General features: G+C 40.1%; 1 protein-coding gene across 1 annotated transcript in view; it reads right to left on the bottom strand.

Moving 5' to 3' along the window:
- Iqgap2 (IQ motif containing GTPase activating protein 2) overlaps positions 1 to 19,879 on the bottom strand; it is a 254,967-nt gene that overhangs the window by 98,726 nt on the left and 136,362 nt on the right. The window contains exons 5-9 of the mRNA XM_074077256.1: positions 16,825 to 16,901; positions 3,771 to 3,838; positions 3,071 to 3,184; positions 2,226 to 2,404; positions 329 to 416 (exon numbers count right to left, since the gene is read on the bottom strand). Of these exons, the coding sequence (XP_073933357.1) occupies positions 329 to 416; positions 2,226 to 2,404; positions 3,071 to 3,184; positions 3,771 to 3,838; positions 16,825 to 16,901 (526 nt within the window). The remainder of the gene's footprint in view (positions 1 to 328; positions 417 to 2,225; positions 2,405 to 3,070; positions 3,185 to 3,770; positions 3,839 to 16,824; positions 16,902 to 19,879) is intronic.

A 19,879-nucleotide genomic window follows, 5' to 3' on the forward strand; every position in this document is an offset into this window, starting at 1 on the left:
AATCTCTCACTAAATAACCTTCCATATCAGTCCTCCAAGGGACAGATTCAAAATAAAATGCATCGTACCTATCATGAAACAAGAAGGGAGAACTGAACCAGCTTCAGGGTACTTTGAGTTACTTCGCATGGACTGGGAGCCAGACCACCAATGATGACTCAGTGGGAAACTGGCAGACTGCTGCCCCACAATTAATAGCAACATCAACACTTAGCAGATTTCTCATTAAGTAAGGCAGTTTACAAGTTGGGAGTTTTGCTGAGATTCTGGCCAAGAAAGTTTGTACCTTATAAAAAGATCCATTTCCTTCATCCAATCCAATACTTACTGTTGACTGTATTGATATTGCCCTGGATTTCTGCTTGAGTTAGCAGCTCTTCATATGCATCTCTTTCTTCTTCTGAAATACAGCTATTCTGCAAAACAAATTCTTCATTGATTCCTTAGCTTCAATAAAATGTTTTCCAAACTCAAAACACAAAGGCAAAAATTCAAACAGTGATAAAAACAAGTCACTCGTTTCCATTTGAACTCAATACAAACACTTGTGGAGCACCTGTTCTGTGCAGGGAACTAGGGGAGAAATGCCCAGCAAGAACAGTGATGATGAACAACAGACCCAGTGGCTCTTTGAACAGGACTAAGTCCCAAAACTTAGGTTGGCTCAGGTAATACCGCCACTTTTAATAAATGGTAAGTTGTACGTTGGTAATTTCATTTGATTTGATCTGATAAAATTAAGAACAGAAATAATGAATATGCGTAGAACAGAATAGATTCTGTAAGAGAAAGTGCTTCCAACTCAATTGGAAAGAAATCTTAAAGATGTAACAAAATGAAAGGGCCTCAAGGAACAGAAAAATGATGAAGGTGGGGATGAGGGATGGACGTAGACAGCAGGATTTGGTCATAAAACTTGACATGTTAGGCCATTGCACGGAGTACCAAAAAATGGGGAGACCTGTTGGGTACCTTGGAGGCCTCTAAAGGCCAAGCTTTGTGCCTGTACTTAATTCAGGAGGCAGTAGAAAATCAGAGAAGGTTTTTGGTCTGAATTAAAGATTAATGTTGCAACCTAAAGCTTTGAGCATGGCTGGCTTGGGGAATGACAGGAATCAGGAGACCCAAGAGGAAGGTGCTACAAGAGTCCTGTGACAGGGTCTGCAGGGGGCAGCACTGAGGGTGGCCTGGTGAGACAAGGAGGCAGGTGATGGAGTAAAGTTGGCCAAAAAAGGCAGCAGAATATAACTCTGAGTAGGACAGAGGGGACATGAAAAGATATGGACAGGTAGTAGTCATTCCAAACCAAGAGTCAGGATGGAGATGAGTACTCTTCTGCCATGGTGTGAGACCTGGGGGACACAGATGACAAAAATCTGGAGGCTGATTTGAGAAGAGCTTGTATGAAGCTGATAGGTGATGTCTTCAACAAGTGGATGAATTCAATGGAGGAAGAACAGAAAAGAGATCAATGTCAGACCCAAAAGAGTCCCCAGATGTACAGGGAGGAGGAAGAGGAGACACTGAGAGACCATGGCCCAGGACAACCATGGCAACCAAGATGCACATAAGCCTTAGGAGTAGAGAAGCTCAAAGCAGGTGGGGTCCTCATGCTGGGGGCTGGTGGAAGTCACCAAGTGAGGAAAAGGTTCAAATTAAAGTGGCTGCTTTCCACAAGGGAGCTGAAACTGATCAGCAAGAGCACAATGAAAAAAAAGTTGGTGCTAGGGTAGCAGGCCTTAGGGTAGGCAAAGCTTGCAGTAACCCACTAGCCAGGAAGTAGTTTAGTATGGATCAGGAGCAGGAACAGACTGTCTTGCCGAGGAGAGACACCCTTAAATAAGAAGGGTTAACTCCTGGGAAAACATGGAGGCAGTAGATTCAAATGCTCTGCTTTATACTTGACCACAATAAATTATAAACCTCTACTCATGAACATAAAGGTTGCTTGGATAAAATGCCTAACAAGAGAGGATCTCTAGCTGCTACTTCTACACTTCCTGGCCAAGTGGTCAAGTTTACATGACTATCAATCCTTCAATATACCTCCTGAAAGAAAATCCACCTAACTGTCTTATATAGTGTATGGTCTTCTACCCTTACATCTTATCCAAATCCATGGCCTGAGGCTATAGAGACCACAGCCAGTTGATTTTAAAATACTACTTTTTACATCAAGGTTTTTTCAAACTAGCATACTTATTACTTAGAATCTAATCAGGTACCTTTAGCCTTGCATTTTCTTCTTTTTTCTTTTTGGCTTCCCAGAGTTCTTTCTGATATTCCTGTGCAAGGTTGTCATCCACTAAAGTTAAAACTGCATTTGGGTTTCTTAGCGTTACAATGGTCTGCTCTGCTACTCCTTTTTCAATAGCTTCATTGATGGCTATAACTGCAGCATGTACTGAGAAGTAAAGAGAGAAAAAAACGATGTTTTAATCAGCAAAAGACACCATGAGTAGTTGTGCTGATACTGTACAAACACAAGCAGTTTTACTGTCTTCCTAGGCGTCCAGTAAGGATGCCATAAAGAGAGACCTCATACATATCACGGAGTCCAGGAAAACCTTGCCACAAGCTTACCCTTAGTGCTGATCGTAGCACCTACTAGGTAATCCTTACTCATTTATTCAGCTTGCACTAAATGGCTAACATAAACCAAGCACTGCTAACCACTAGGGCTTTAGAGGTGTAAGCCAGTCCCTGCACTGTGGCCACGGACAGTTTTAAAGAAACAAATGGTTCCAAGACATACTTGTCATTTAGCTGGCAATACAAAGACTCCCAGCAACGTGCCTATGACTAAGATCTAAAGACACAGAAGGTAGACTACTTGGAGAATGAAGAGATTTCTGAAATCTTTTAATTCATATTGCACAAGTGATTGCCTGAAGTCTGAAATCAATTACATGGTTATGTTCCAACATCCTCAAATTATCTATAATACAAACCAAAGCTTTCAGCATTCTTAAAGTATCTTCTAATTATTCCATTTCATGTCATCAAAATCAGCAAATAAGTGCCAGTGAGTTGCATGTCAGTGACAAGTTTGAATTTTAAATGGACTTACATGCTGCTTCGTCCACAGACAGCTCATTGGCCAGAATACCACCTATCTTGCTGAAAGATGGCATCTGTATTCCGTATTTCTCCAGTTCTTTTCTCATATTACTGATTTCCTCCTCTAAGAGAACAAGGGCAACAGCAACAATAAAAATCAGAGGAAGCCATAGGTGTAGAGGGACGCAGGAATGAGTACATTCACATAGAGAAAGAAGACCTTTCTCTGTTTGAAGGAAGACTCTAGCCTGAGCTTCTCGTTGCACAAGCAAAGAGAAAGGGAATCCAGAGGACAACCAAGATGGCAACTTTTCTCTTTCTGTCAACAGGAACCAATAACATCAAAATAATGATTTTTTTTTTTTGGTGGTGATACTGGGGTTTGAACTCAGGGCCTAGGCTTGCTAGGCAGGTGCTCTACCACTTGAGCCCACTTGAGCCCACTTAAGCCATGTCCCCAGCCCTTTTTTGCTTCAGTTATTTTGGGGATAGTGTCTTGCATTTTTTCCCAGGGTTGCCCTGGACCATGATTCTCCAGGGCACAGCTGAAGCACTCCACATTCAACTATTAGTTGAGATGGGGTCTTGCTAACTTTTTGCTGGGGCTAGTCCTCAAACCCCACCCTCCTGACAGCTGCTTTCTGAATAATGGTGTTGCGGACTTTTGTAGTCACCAATTATGGGAGAATTACAAAGATAAAGAGTGGTACCTGTGAAGTCCACTTTCCCCAGCAAATCCTGGATCTGGGGTGCGATTCCTAATTTGAACAGATATAAACTGAAAGATAAAACACAAAACTATCAGGAACTTCATCATCACAAATTTCAAAGCTATAAATTATCCAAGCCTTAAGAGTTCTTTCAGCTGAGAAGGATCTGGGAGGTGTCTCGTCTACTCTATTCACTTCTTGGATGAGGAAAATGCGATTCTGATGAAACAGACCTTGGTGAGGCAGGACCAGAACTCCGGTCTAAGTCAAAAGACTGGTCTTCTGTACTACACAGGCTTCTCTAGAGTCAACCACTCTTCATCCATTTGTAAGTAGGGTAAGAAACAGTCAATGCAAAACAGCAGGTAGCAAATGCAACTAATATTTCCATGGATGGTCCTTACACGATTTTCATTTGGTTAAAAGTACAGCTGGAATTGCATTTTGTTGTTCAATTCTCCTCTCTGTATTTGTTTTATGTTTTCTGAACCAACAGTGGCAAGATCATCAGTGGATGAGGTGATGTTAAAGATCCACCGTGACATGTGCATATTACTAAGTAGAAGATGGAGAATGAACTGTGTATGTTTAGGAATAAATCTCGTAGCAGTAACGATGGCATCCATTAACCTATGCATAACCGACAAGGACCTGAGAGCTGGCATTCAATTCTATGAATGAGACCTGGTTACATGCTTCTCCTGCTTAATCACTGAGTCACAGCCAGTTTCAGTTGCATTTTATCCTTTCTTCTCCCAGGCCAAGATTAATTCTAGAAATCAACCAATAAGTCCGATATTTCTTTTCTTAGCAATTTTATTAGGTTTATAAGGGATGAGACTTTAGTTAGAAGTCAGAAATACACAATGCCATATATGGAAAAAGGAAGTGAGAATGATTTTGTTGGTTTGACTATCTCAAGATGACTACTTCAGATGTTAATATGAGATGGATCTCAGTTTATACAATACAAAAAACTCCATTAAAACACATTAAAGAAGTTTAAGCCTCTGTAATGTACTAAAGCAAACTCTTAAAATGTGTAATCAGTCAGTGTAAATACCTTGCATTGAAATGGCTTTCTTTGATCATACTTTCTGTAAAAAATTAATTATTTAGAAAAGTAAGGGCTGGCAGAGTGGCTCAAGTGCTAGAGTGCCTGCCTAGCAAGCGTGAGACCCTGAGTTCAAACCCCAGTACTGCTAAGATAAATAAATAGAAAAAATATATATGATAAAAGTTAAAAATGAGAGAGTCATGGATTAAAAAAATTACATAGAAAATCTTCACCCAGAGAGTGGTGGAGTATACCTATAATCTCAGCTACCCAAGAGGCAGAAGCATGAGAACTGCTTGAGTCCAGGAGTTTGAGTCTAGCCTAGACAAAATAAGATCCTGGCTCAAAAAAAAAAAAAATTAATGAATGTCAGGGCTGGGATTGTGACTCAACTTGAAAGAAAATCATCACTCAGAGTTAAATATTAAATATTCTTATAGAAATCCATTTAATGTTTTTTTCTGGACCTATCTATTCTATAAACTTGCATATTTTTCTGGAAGATGAATATCCTATAATTAATTTACAATTCTGAGCATTTAGATTGTCACTAATTATTAACTATAGAAAATAAGGCTTTGGGGAACCTAGTTTTCATAGACATAAACATATTTGTGCATACTTGTTACAATAAATCCTTAAAAACAAATATTTGGAAAGATGCACGCACACAAAAGCTTTCAATGTATTTTGCCACAACACAATCTTAAACAGCGACAACACTAATTTATTCTTTGTGAGTAAAGGGTTAAAAAACCCTTTTTCTTTTTGCATGCAAATTTGAACTTTTAACTTTCTAGCTCTGTTCCCCTAGGAGCTTGATAAGTGTACATTGTCAACTGTGTCACCCAGCTTCGCTGCCAGGAGAAAAATCACTCGATTAAGAAGCTATATCTTGGCCTGAAGGAATCAATAAATACCCATCAGGCACCATGTCTTGGGCATTCCTTCCTGAATTCTGTGATCCTTATGATTGATGTATCCTCTGCAGGGAACTGGGAAGCTCTGTAGTGGGGGGTTAGAATAGGCAGTGGCTCCTGGGGAAAGGGGGTTATGCTGTCTCTTGGCCACCAATATGATTGCCATTCCATAGTGCTCACATTGTCACCCAGTGAGACAGCGTTTAGACAGCTGTGTGGACAACCAAGCAGAGAGTTGTGCATTCTCCCTCTGGGGAGCAGATCCCTGACACTGTCCAGTTAGCACCCATGTTACCAGGGTACCCCATCCTTCTGAGCGGCTGCCACCTGATGTGGCTTGGGGCATTGTGACAAACTGACTGTTCAGTTGAATCTGAGAACCGCTGCCACCAATTCAGAAGAATCACATTTTCTTTGTCTACGTAGCACATCAGAATATTATCAACAAACACATTCTCAGCCTCATAGCAACACTGGTTTTTAGATCTGCATTTCCTTTTGTTAGTGGTGAGGGCAAATGTTTTCTAATATATGTACTGGCCATTTATATTTCTTCCAGTAAATACTTAGTAATAAAATTTTGGATTGTAAGGATGGGGGATAATTTACCTTTCTTTCATCTCCCCCATATTCCTTTAGAACCACACCAAAGGATAAAGGACAAATGGGAAATTTTATAGCATGGCAATTTTAAATTTCATACTAAATTCAGTGTGATAAGCAAATCTTATCCTAGGGGGAATATATACTTGACTTTGAATATTCTCCAGTGTAAAATAGCCACTATGTACTCATAGTTCTATGTGGGAAAGACAGGACACATTCCTTAAGTTTTATATATATATATTTTTTATGGTACTGGGACTTGAACTCAGGGATTTACACTTGCTAGACAGACACTCTACTTCTTGAGCCACTCCGCCAGCCCCAGTTTGAGGTCTTTAGAGACTATCAAGGTTATAAAACTGTTTACATGGCTTCTGAAGACTTTCTAACACAAATCCACACCAAACAAGTGATCATGGTTGAAACTAGATCATTAAGATACCTGTTGGGCATTTTCAAAACCATAATATTTTGTGAGCCATTTTCAACATTAATATTAAATGGGAAAAATGTTTCAGTTTTAAAAGTATTATTTTATCCATTTCCATTTATCCATTCGATTCCCATTTACAGAATGTCTCCTGGGCTGGAGATATTGCTTAGTAGTGGAGTACCTGCCCAGCATGTGTGATGTCTGGGGTTTGATACTCAGCACCACAAAAATAAACAAATAAATAAATAATATCACATGAAACAAATGAAACATCAACCTCTTCACCTGCTGCTTCTTAGGAGCCTCAAAAATAAGCAGAGTTAAAAAGGCAAGGTAAAGCTCCAAAGGACTTGTGGAGGAGCCAAACCATCATTTAAGAAATGAGAATAGGGATGAGGGAGCATAGCCTGTGGTAGAGCGCTTGCTAGGCGATTCCCGGTACTACCAAGAGAGAAATGAGAATAAATAAATGATCAAAAATGTATCACTTCAAGTTTTTCATAGTACCTGGTTTGCATTTCCCTCCCTCTTTTTTTTTACATATTCAAATGTACACCTGAATAACCTCACAAAGAAAACTATAAAATAATTCAGTGAGGAAATCTGAAAATGTAACAGTAAAACTCGAGACATCCATAAAATTTCTTACAACAAATTTTACAACTATATAAAGTATCTAATGTGCTGTCTTTTCAGTGTGTGTTACCATATTGATATCTTGTTATAGCGTTACAGTTTCAATATACTTTTTTTTTTTTGGTGATACTGGGGATCAAATCCAGGGCCTGGAGCATGCTAGGCAAGGGCTCTGTCACTTGACACACCCTAGTCCTGAATATATTTTAAGTTTACATCTTCACGAGAGAGTAACAGAGGGGATTATTCTGATTGAAGTACAACACATTCATGTGTGAGGTACCATAGTGAAACCCCTTTGAACACAAATGAAGGACAGGAATGCAAAACAGGTCCTGTTTGAGGGCGGGTACTAGTAGAAGCGGGGAGGGTGAACAGAGAGGGTGAATATGGTGGATGTACTTTGTATCCTTGTATGAAAATAGAAAAATGAAACCTGCTGAAATTGTTTTAAGACATGGGGGAATGGGATGAGGGAGAATGATGGAGGTGAATGTAACTAAGGTACACTGCGAGCTTACAGGAAATGTCACAGTGAACCCCCTGTACAACTAATACATGGTAATAAAAATGATAAAAATGTTTAAAATTTACATCTTCAGATCAAAGCCTCAGCTAATAGTATTTCTTATTCTTCATACAGTTCTACTTTACTTCTCTATGTAATGATGAGACAGTCTAGAACTTTAGGTTCATATTTTCATCTTTGTGTATGTACCAATAATTTAGATGACTGTAAGTTTTTCTAGTTTTGGTTCTAATTTCATCTATAACAAAATTTCCTCTCTTAACTTTATCTTTGGTTCCATTATATAGAAGTGTTAAATAAATATTTCTTAAGTGCCTAAGTTGAATGAATCATCAAGCATACATATTTTAATATTTTCATTTGTTCCTGGACATTGGCTCTGATAGATCTAATGCCTCCTCCACAGGGTCTATTTCCCTTAAACATGTGGCCTGTTTTGATTGGGGCTCAGCTCATCTTGGTGTGACACCTGTAGTTTGTCCATTGTTGACTCAGGGTTCCTGTCACAGAAGCCAGCATCAGGGAGGCTGTGGGAGAACCAGGGAACTGGCTGGGGTTGTCACTTCTGGAGTCATCAGCTGTGTTGGGTGCTGACCTGCTGTCCTGCCGTCAGTATCTACACTTCCTGCTCTAGGGAAGGAACAGGGCTCAGCTTGTCTAGGCTGATGGCTGGCTGCTGCTTGGAACCTCTGCTTTTCTGTCTGTCTCTGCGTGGAGCCAACTCCATGGTAGCCCCTAGCTCTGCTGCATCCCTCAGTGTTTTGGGGGCTGTGGCCTTCTCCCACCTTGTTTCTTAGTCAATTCAACCCCATCTGTTTTCTTTCAGTCAGGAAAATCTCTGGTCAGTGGATGGCATTATTTTTTTACTGCAAGTTTATTTTCTAAAAATCACTATTTCACAATCTCATATCAGTCTTGGAAAGAAGGTAAAGACAGCTTTCCATGTTGATATAATGTGTTTTCACATAATCTCCCACTTACCCATTCATCCACTTAATTATTATTTATAGAATGTGTCCTATTTCAAAATATTTTTCTCTACAACGCTATCTCTAAAACAAAGGTGTTTTTCACTGTGACAAACAGAGGCTTGTCTAGGTGTGGTGGTATATGCCTGTAGTCTAGCTACTACAGGAGGATCATTTGAGCCCAAGAATTTAAGGCCACTCTGGGCAACAGGGTCTAAGGCCTTGTCTCAAAACCAAAAAGAAACAAAAAGCGTAGGCTGGCAATGTGAAATGAAAGCTTTATGCCACATTAAAGTACTGGTCTTTTCTATAGGTAATAAAGGTATTAGATAGCTATTTCCAATTACACTTTCTACTTCTCAAGTGTAGTAGTAATATAAATTTCACAATAAGCAAACATCCTGGATTAATAAAGTCACCACATGGTGCTGAGAAGTTATCTTGTTGGATGGAAGAGTCTGCTTTTAAATTTAAATCTGAAATCTCACATTTGCCCCAAAATCTAATTTATTGAAAAAAAATTAAAAATTACTACATATTTTCTATTTAGCTTTAATTTTCAACATATATTATCACCAATGTTGAAATTTAATGTTAGCTTTAAGAAGACTATTTCCCACAGTGTGGGGCTTATACCCAACTTCCGGGTGGAAGGTGTGTCTAAGCAGGTTAACCAAGAGGCAAATATTTATTAGGAAATTGTAGTTTTCTAGCATTCCCAAGTCAAAACCAACCATCCACAGCAAAGTGCTCCTTCCCAAGCACTTAAATTTCTATGAGGCAGTCTATTACCTGAAGTGCACAGGAAAGAAATCAATCTTTAAGAAATCCACTGAATGTAAGTACAATTACACGTAGCCCTTCAAGACCGAATTTACTTGGCAGCCGTTAGTGCCTAACACCAACACAAAAGGACACAGTATTCAAACAAAAGGAAACTGTGGAATTAATGTCATCACTTTCTGTATCTAAGAAAATACTGTGAGTTAGTGAGCCTCTTATTACACCAAAAGGAACAACACAACTGTGTCACCCTGAGGTGGCTAGACCTCATTGGCTCAGGTGCTGCTGTTTGTACAAATAATACCGGTTAAAGTGTGGGAAGCAATAGTCAGTTTAAGAAGCACTTGGGAACTTTCTCTGCTACTTTCTATGTAGACATTACAAGATTCTATGGTAATGAAATGCAACCTTAGAAGGCAGGACTGGGTGAACTGCAGCGCTTCTGGGTCACATCACGTGTAGCTCATTTGGGGCCATGACATGTGGGATGTATGTTTGTGAACCAAAACCTCATGGCAGACCGGAAAGACCACAGAATTGCCACTACACGCTCTGGCTGCTGGCCCTAAGACTGGTGAGATGTGGACACGTGACTCTGACAAGTCCTGGAACCCAAGCTTCTGGTTCCCCCAGCCGTGAAATGAACAATTTAGACTAAAGGAACCTCCCGAAGTCCTTCCAGGTCTCATGCTTTTAACAGGAGAGCTCAGAGACCTGTGCTGTAGTTCAAGTTGATGGCACCGTTCTCTTCGCTTTCTTAGTCTGAAACTAATGGCTAGATAAGTTGGTAACAACACGGGGGTCACTTGTCACACAGTTTGGTTTTGAATCTCAACTCTCTCATTTACGGTGTGAGCTTGGATGACCGCTCTGTACCTCAGCTGATTGACTTGGTTACAACATGCCAGTAGAACAGCACTTCCACGTGAGTACATCGTGAAGATTGAATGAGATTGTGCCTGTAAAGTACTTTGAAGAGTGGAGGAACATATCTCAAAATTCCATAAGTATTGGTCTTTGTTTTTATGTCACTACTATCCTTTGTTAAATAAATATGTCCCTTATAGTCACTTTCTGACAACCTACTACAGTCATTCCCCACTTTTTCCAAGTCTAAGAATCTTTCACTATTTCCCCCACTGATGCCATGTTTGAAATGGTTTTATCTCCTAAACCAGATTATTCTCCTGGTTTATTCACATACATCACTGGTGGTATCATGTCAAATCCAGTGTCCTATACCTAATGGTGATCCCCAAGCCAAAGCAGTCCTGAGGCAGCATCATCAGAGGGAAATTAGCTTAGTCAAACAGAACTCCAGAGGCTTCGAGTTGCAACCAATGGTCCATATTGTGTGTTTGGCGACAAGTCTCCCAGCCTTAAAGAACTTAGAATTTGGTCGTAGAACAGAAAGGCACTGTCACAATACTAAGTCTGAGGAGGAGGAAGAGAGGGGATGGATCATCTGTTGAACAAGGGTGATTTGAAGGATATGGGAGATGTAAAGCCTCTCTGAACTTATTCCCCGATTCTGTCATTTCCAACTCTTCTTCCAACAAGCAGAGGGTTAGAGCATCTCCTTTAGGCTAAGGAGCTGTCTCTAGAAAGCTTATTTACAAGTATAATTATGGTCACAGTAAAAGATAAAAATCAATCTGGTACTTTAGGGAAAATCAGTTCAATCAGTTTTTTTAGGGAGGAAACGGATTCTAAGGGAACAGAGTGTTAAGTGCCAAGGAAGGTTATGCATTAGTGTCTTAAGAACAGGTTCAAAGATGACCCAGTAGGACAGCAGCCATCTGTGTGGGAGAGCCAGGGACAGGAGTCCTCCTCACCAAGCAGTCAGAGTTTGGAACAGCTGGTCAGCCAGAAGTGGGTCAGCCATGGCCTTTCTCACAAATGCAAGCCCAATGTGTGCCATTTTGGCACAATCACTGCACTTGAAAACTGGACTGCTGACATCTATGGCTACTGCCAGAGCAGGATTAGCGATCCTCAGGCTCAGGGGAGGCAGACCCTCAGTTTGTGGTTGTCCGTGTGGTGAATCTTAATGAGTAAATAAATGACACAGTAAGAGAAGCAGAATCCAGCAGCCTCATACCATGAAAGTAGAAAGACCAGTAAGAACATGTGACTCTGAAGGAATTCCTTGGAAAGTAGTTGATTCTGTATCTTTTTTTTTTTCTCCTTTTCTTTTGTGGTACTAAAGATTAAACCTAGGGCCTCCAACTTTCTAGGCAAGTCTCTACCACTTGAGCCATACTCCCAGGCCTTTTGTTTATATTTTGAGAAAGGGTCTCTATAACATAGCACAAGTTAGCCTCAAACTTGTGATCCTCCTGCCTCCACTTCCTGCGTACTGGGATTACAGCTATGATCCACCAAGCCCAGCACTTGGTTCCATGTCTTAAAGCAGGAATAATAAGCAAAGGACAAGAATATCTGGCATATCCACAAGATAAGAGTATTTCAAAGGATGTCAGGGATAGTGCTACAAGGATAAAGGAGCTGCTGGACAGAGCCCCAACTGACCAACTGAACTAATCTTTTCCATCAAGAAGATACTTAAGTCTGAGAAAAGCCAACAATAGCCGACAAAATAACGAACAGTGTACAAAAAAGCTGTTATACGTAGAGATAAAATAGTCCGTGCAGAATTACTTGTTTTAATTTTAAAAGGGAGAGTGTTATGAAAACATAGGTACTTTGTTTCTTCTCCATCTGTTTATGGAGTGCAGATATGTATTTGTTCTTATACTATAGGAACCATGAATCAGGAACTCTGAGTAAGCCAAATAGTCTCAAAAAGCACAGGAAATCTCCCAGAGAAAGGATGGACTGTGGAGTACAGGTGTGGTGATGAGACTAGCCAGGTGGAAAGAAAGTCCAGCAACAATGGTCACAGTCAACAACCAAGCAGAGAGAGGACCCAGAAACATGATCTGAGATGATCAATCAGCCAAACAGCCTAAAGAGCTGTTTGGTCTCCTGGGAGACGGAAATCTCTAGAAAAATCCAACTCATTTCAAGAAAAAATGAAAACGGCATGCATGAGCTTTTAATAATGTTAACAGGCCAGGGCAATACATCACTGTGACAGAACAGTGGATTGTATAACACTGGCCATCTGAAACTTAGGAAGTAAATCACTGCAGGGGGATGGGGATGGGGACGGGGAGGGGGAGGGGAAGGAGGAGAGGGAGGGGGAGGGGGAGGACTGTAAATAAAAACCCACCTGAAAGCCATGTACTTAATTAAAAAGGTCTGACTGATTCAACAAGTAACGTTCAGCCTCATGCTGGTGGCTGGGCTCTGACTCACCTTGGGATAAGAGCCCAAAGTGGAGCCATGTTTGGACCAACACCTGATAGGTGAGAAACCAGACCTGTATGCATAGTGAGTTTTGTTTCTAGTGATGCTAAGATCACGTTACCTCTTTGGTAAGTATTCAAATAGTGTAACAGCCATAGGCCAAGGCCAAGTCCATGAGGAAATAATGAAGACATGAGTGAGACTCGAGGGCTAGATCTTTTGGAGCAGGTTTCAGTGTGGCTGGGTGTAAAATGTATCTGGGCATTTCATCTGTTCTGTAAGGTTTAAAGGAAATTGTAGATTTTTTTTTTTTAAACAGTCACATCATTGCTTAAGTTGTTTAGAGATATTCAATATTATAACTAAAGTTTAAACATTTACTAGTTGTTTGATGTCATTTTTTAAAGACAACACATACAAAATATTTTTCTCCATGCAAAAAGGTCTCCAGACACTAAAAAAGAAAAAGATCAGTGTAGTAATTTAGCAGGGCTCCCACCAGCTCTTTTCATTGCACAGGCTTTAGAATATTCTAAAAGAAGCCACAAAAGGAAAACATGCCATATACAGATTTTATGTCCAAAGACACCAAAATAGTAGCAGCAGTTTTTGCACAGTTTTGAGATAGTAGGTGTTTTAGCTTTTCTTTGGACATTCTTTCTAAATTTTCCGATTTTTTTTCCACAATGAGCATATGTTCTTTTATTTTTTTGAAATAAGAAAAAACATAAGTATTTCCTTGGAAAAAGAATGAGGCCACCCACCATGAAGGTGGGTCTCTGCAATAGTTAACCTTGAGGATTTCCTCAGGCTTAAGTGGTGACATTCCCTGGAGTATGGGCCTGGGAATCCCACACTAAACTGGCCAAGGGATCACTGAGTGATGGACAATGAGAAAAGGGGAGGAGCAGGCCAGAAAAGGGAAAGCAAGTACAAACAGGAAGCAAGCACAACCAGGGCATCGTTGGCTGTTAAGCCCAAAACAAGCAGACTGGGAAAAGGAGACAAGTTTGGTCAAGGCCAAGAGCTGACTTTGTAGATGAATTCAGGCCCGCAGGCTGGGACAGGAGGAAGGTAAGCATACCTACCTGGAGCCACTGTTCCTCCCTACTTCTGAGCTGTAATTAGATCCTCCCACCTGCCTAATTCTCTACCAGATAATGACAGCTTTATACACCAGCCATGGCGCTGTAGTCCCCAAGGTGTGAGCTCATTTCCAGCAAACTTTGGACAATTAAAGGGCTCTGTTACCTAGTGTCCAAATGTATTTTGTCCAACAGACAGAACCCCTGCCTTCTGTGAGCATTCTCAACCACCAACAGGAAAAAGCTTTCAGAGACTTCCCACTCACTTGGGATTTGTCAGTTTCACACTGACAGACAACCATGGAATATGTCAGAAGGGAGGAAAGTGAAGGAGAGCCTCCCCAGGAAATACTAGTGACTAAATAAACGTTGCTTCTAAAGACAAATCTTCTTCCTTAAGGTCAGAGATGGTGAGAGATGTGATCCAATAGGTATGTCATACCCTCCAGGATGACAAAAAGTAGTGGAGACATCCATGATAAGCAACTGAGAATCACAGACCAGAAAACACCACATCAACATTTTCACACCAGGGGCAAGACTAAGTGAGACGTTGCTCATTTTTTTGTTTGCTAAGCTGTTCAAGCCGCCACCAAAAAGTACAGCAAATATACATTTGTAAACCTCTGTGCCATTCTATGTAGCTTCTTTAGTATGGTGCTGTCACCAGAAAGAACTTAGCACACCACTTCTTTACATGCTACAGAACCTGAAGGTCCTACGTGTCCACCTTAGAAAATCAACTTAAGTTACTTACATAAGATACCTCAGGAGCACGCTACAGACTTGGAGATTAATACCACTGTCATCTGTATGCCTTCTAAGTGCTAATTAATGGTGGCTGGCTTAGCAGGTCACAAAAACAGTACTCACTGTAGTGTTACATGATCATTATAAGCTCAGGAAAATATTTGATAAAGAATATTGGGACAATACAGTTGAAAATATTCCTCAAAAAAAATTTTAGGGCCCAGCACAGTGGCTCATGCCTGTAACCCCAGCAACTCAGGGGGCAGAGATCAAAAGGATCACAGTTCAAGCCCAACCTAGGCAAAAAAGTTAGCGAGACTGCATCTTAAGCAACAAACTGGGTGTGGTGGTAAGTAGAACGATGTCGATCATAGGCTGGTCCTAAGCAAAAAGGTGATAGATACTCAGTCAAAAAAATAACTAAAAACCAAAAAAGGGATGGGGTCCAGAATCAAGTGGTAGAGCACCTGCTTAGCAAGCCCTGAGCTCAAACCCTAGTCCCCCCTTCTCCTCAAAATGAAACTTTTACAGAAGAAGCTTTTAGAAAGCCTGCTGGCAGAGTGACACTTTAACCACATAGGGGGAAGAAAACATACAAGCTCCCTTCCCCACCAAGTCAGAAATTCTAAGTTATTAGAATGAAAAATACATAGGCCCAGTGTGGCAGCACATGCTTCTATCCCAACACTCAAGAGGCAGAGGCAAGAAGATTGAGAGTTCTAGACCAGCCTGGGTTACACAGAGACCCTGTCCCAAAAAGAAAAAAAATAAAGCAAAGCCCCTCACCCCCATTTGGTCTGTATTTCTACCTGATGTCATCTTCCAAAGCAGTCTCAAAGTACTGAAGGGGGGAAGGGGGTGACATAATCAAAATTCTCCAGCCTTGCAATGAATTATTATAGAAACCTTTTGCTTTGGAGAGGAAAAGAGCCAGGAAGAAGTTAATATAAACCCTAACCCAGAGGATTCTGCCAGGAAAATGACTTCTGGTGATATAAACACAAGGCAGATGTAAAAGGGACTGAAATTTTCATCAGATGCCAAGTCTTTCAACCACTCCACGTGTGCACACAAGACTAGAGCCACGAGCTGGACTTTCAGAATCACCTTTGTTACTATCTGAAAGTCACAGTTCTTCTAGGCCAACAAGACAAAAAAATAATCTGTGAACTAGCAGGATTTCAACATTTTCAAAAATTTAAAGCAACTTTTCTGCTTTTCTTCTTTTTTCTTAGAGTATAAGTTCTATTGAACAGAAAGTCAAAAGAAACCATCCTTATATTGGATTTTTTTTTTCCTTTTTCTTTTTTCAGTGGTGCCATGGACCGAATTCAGGTCCTCATACTTGCTAGGCAAGCACTCTACAACTTGAGCCATGCTCCCAGTCCTTTTGCTTTTTGTTTTCAGGTAGGGTACTGTGCTTTTGCCCTTGGCCAGCCCTGGACTGAAATCCTCCTATTCTCATCTCCCAAGTAGCTGGAATTATAGCTGTGCCTGACTTGGTACCAAGGCTTAAGTCAGGAGCTCAAGCTTACTAGGCAAGTGCTCTACCACTTGAGCCATACCTCCAACACTTGGATTTTCTTAACAGATGGTAAAAACAGAATCATAATCTTAAGAATAACTGAAGCAAAATCACTGTGATTATTAAATTTGCTTATTTGATATATTTTTGCTACATTTGTAAACCAGATCATAACTCAAGAATGAATAGCACATTAATGTTGGATTCCTATAACTTTTAACTTAAATTCTCTCCTTAGTTTACTTAAAAGACCTTTGAATCATTTTCTGGTTTTATAAGAAGGATGGTTTTTATGTGACAATTATTTTAACTTTGTACCAGTAAGTTCAAAACTGAATCTAATAACAAGTTCTTCTGATTATTAAAGTTACTTAAAGTCTTTCAAAATTGTAATTCTAGTTTTATTTAAATTAACTTCGGAGGGAGTATCTTAGATGCATTTTTCCCCACCTCAGTGCGTGAATGCAATATATCATTCTTGGTATGTTTTTCCGATCATAGACATCTGTTGTTTCTGGATAAAAGATCTGGAAAACAAAAGAAACAATGTGTTTGTTATGCTTTGTTTCTTGTGGTTATTTTAACTCCCCAAATATTCCTATTCTGATTGCCTTTGCTATTCTGTAATTATTTGAATGTAGACGAGCCTCTGGGTAGTTGCTTCATCTTGCTCTATAGACAGACCAATTCCTACATCTTGTCCCCTGCCTGGTGGTACCTCCTGATGGGCAACAGGAGGTGGTAGGGTTCACAACCAGCCCTTCACAGAGACTGTCCACAGTCACAGTTCAGGGTGGCAGTGTTTCACTCTGTACCCTCTTTCCTGTGACTGCCCAAAGGTCCCATGGGCTGAGGGGGTGACCTTTTTTTTTTTTTAATTCTTCTTTTTGGAGGTACTGGGGTTTGAACTCAGGACTTCATGCTTGCTAAGCAGGTGTCTACTGCTTGAGTCAGGCCTCTATCCCTTTGTGTTATATTTTGGAGATGCAGTCTTGCTTCACTCACACCCCCCCCCCCACCACCATGATCCTTCCATTTTGTTTCTTGCACTAATTGGAATGACAAGTGGATGCCACCTGTCACACCCAGCTTTTTTTTTTTGAGATGGAGTCTTGTAATCGGGAAGGCCTGGAACTTACCCTCCCAATGAATGCAGATTACAGTCATGAGCTGCCAGTGCCCAGCCTGGGAGGTGACCTTCTTACAGCCACTTTATTACATTGTTAAACTTGCTACGTAGCTCTTTAAACATTACTGAAGGCATACATAATATATGCACACATATTATTTTCTGCTTAAAGTAATACATTTTCACTTGATAAGATCTAGAAAGTACAGAAAATATGAAGGAGGGCTGGAGGTTTGGCTCAAGTGGAGAGTGCTTGCTTTGTAAGCTGTAAGCCTTGAGTTCGAATCCCAGTCTCATCCCAAACAAAACAAATCAAACCTATAATCCCAACTTCCAGACTGCCATTATTAGCATTCTGTTATATTTTTTTCTGATGTTTTAATGTCTATATAGCCTCTGGTTTTTTATGTTTATGTATCCACAAAACCAAAAGTGTACCTAGTGTAAACTTGGCTAACTGACTTCATTATTCTATAAGGACATAATTTCTGAAGGATGTGTATGGTTCTTTCTGATTTTTGAAGCACAGCTTAACCATTCTCCATGGGTAAACATTTGCTTTGCTTATTTTTTCCTCCTATTTTAAGCCACTGCAATGAGCATCCCTGTATTTTCTGGGCCTCTGAGTTCTTCTTAGGGGTGATCATCTAAATATGGAATTACTAGATTGAAAGGTCTCAATGTCAAGGCTTTGAACACACATTCATGCTCTTGTCCCTAACACTGAAACTACAAGCTTGATAGGAAACGGATTTCAGATTGGGGCCTAAACTTCTCTGTTCTTGAGCATGAAAAAAAATGAGTAATTGGGCTTGAAGCTCTAATACTAAGATAAGCATTTTGGCATTGCTTGCTTTCAGTAAATATTCTATACAATTTGAAATAAGAACTAAAATTAAATCATGTACCATATGGTAGTACTTGATACTCAAGGGCAATTTTCAATTGGCCATTGAAAACAGCAGAAAAGAAAGAAGCAAAGTTGCTTGAGCTAACAATGTCTGGTTCTAGGTAGTTAAACAACTGTCCGTAGCCTGGTTAATTTCAAGGGCCTTTTCTGCTTTCTTTGAACACATTTGCTGTCAAAATGTCAGAAAGAAGAGGTCTCCCAATTCTGAAGAGTGTGACCAGGTTCAAAATTCTATGTAAGCAAAGAATAACTGAAACTCTCACCTCACACCTCACTGGATTGTTGGCCAACTCTCTCCACCCCCCTTTTTTTCAAACACGGACCTTCTATATTTATATTTCTCCTGGGAAATCCTCAAGAATGCATCTTTCTGTACCAAGGAGGTGGGATCGATTTACAGTTAGCCAGACTGTTTTATTCAGTGCTGTACTCTAGTGTAGCCAATGTCAAGCCCAGAGTAACAGCTTAGTATTCATAAATGAAGGAGTTCATGGCAGTCAGTACATCAAAGTCAGTCCAGCACACTGCTGGTCTCTTATCCCTGCAATGTGAGCTATCCAGAAAAATCAGTATTAAAGTTCAATCTGCTGTACAGATCACAGGGTTTGAAAAGGTTTAACATGTATCACATTATGAAATTATCCTAATCTGATGTTTCTTCATTCAGAAAAATCCTATTTGCATTTCTTTATTGATCAGTTTGCCAACCAGCCCCCCACTTAGTACTTGCTGAGTCACAACCGAGAAAAATGACTTTTGAATGACAACTAGTACCCAGAAGGGAAAAGAATTTACTGTTCTTGAAGAGAAGGGGAAATCAGTTTGGTGAAAAATGGCAGAACAAATAAATATTGATAATTTTGAGAAAAATGAGACTATGCTAAAATAGACATGAGCACAATATTGAAAATAAGCATTGGTAATTTATGTTAAGGTATGTTTAGTTTTTGCTGTGCTGGGTATTTTTAATAGCAAACTTGACTTAATAATAAGACAACAACATGGGTATTCATAAGCAGTTTATCTCTTTGTCCTCAAGCTGAACCTCTCCTAACTCATTTAAAGTAGTTGTACAAGCTAAGCAGTGCAAAGGACTGAGTTATTGATGCACTGGAATATCGGATGGCTCTCAAGGGCAACACGCTTACTGGAAAAAAGCCAATCACAAAAGGTGGCCATTTACATATATATCATTCTCAAAATGACAAAATGACAGGGATGGAAGGCATATTATTGGTTGCCAGGAACAGGGGTAGGGAGTGATTCAACATTAAAGACCACTTCTCTGATGACTGTATTGTGATTGTGGGGGTGGCTGCACACATTTATTCACAGGATACAACTGCACAGAACCACACACACTCTCACAAATGCATGCACAAATGGTGAAAAATGAGTAAGGTGTGCAGTCCAGCTTAACATCAACACCCCAATATCAATTTAATATTGTACCACAGTTATAAGAT

Source organism: Castor canadensis, chromosome 6, assembly GCF_047511655.1.
Source record: "Castor canadensis chromosome 6, mCasCan1.hap1v2, whole genome shotgun sequence".
NCBI lineage: Eukaryota > Metazoa > Chordata > Mammalia > Rodentia > Castoridae > Castor > Castor canadensis.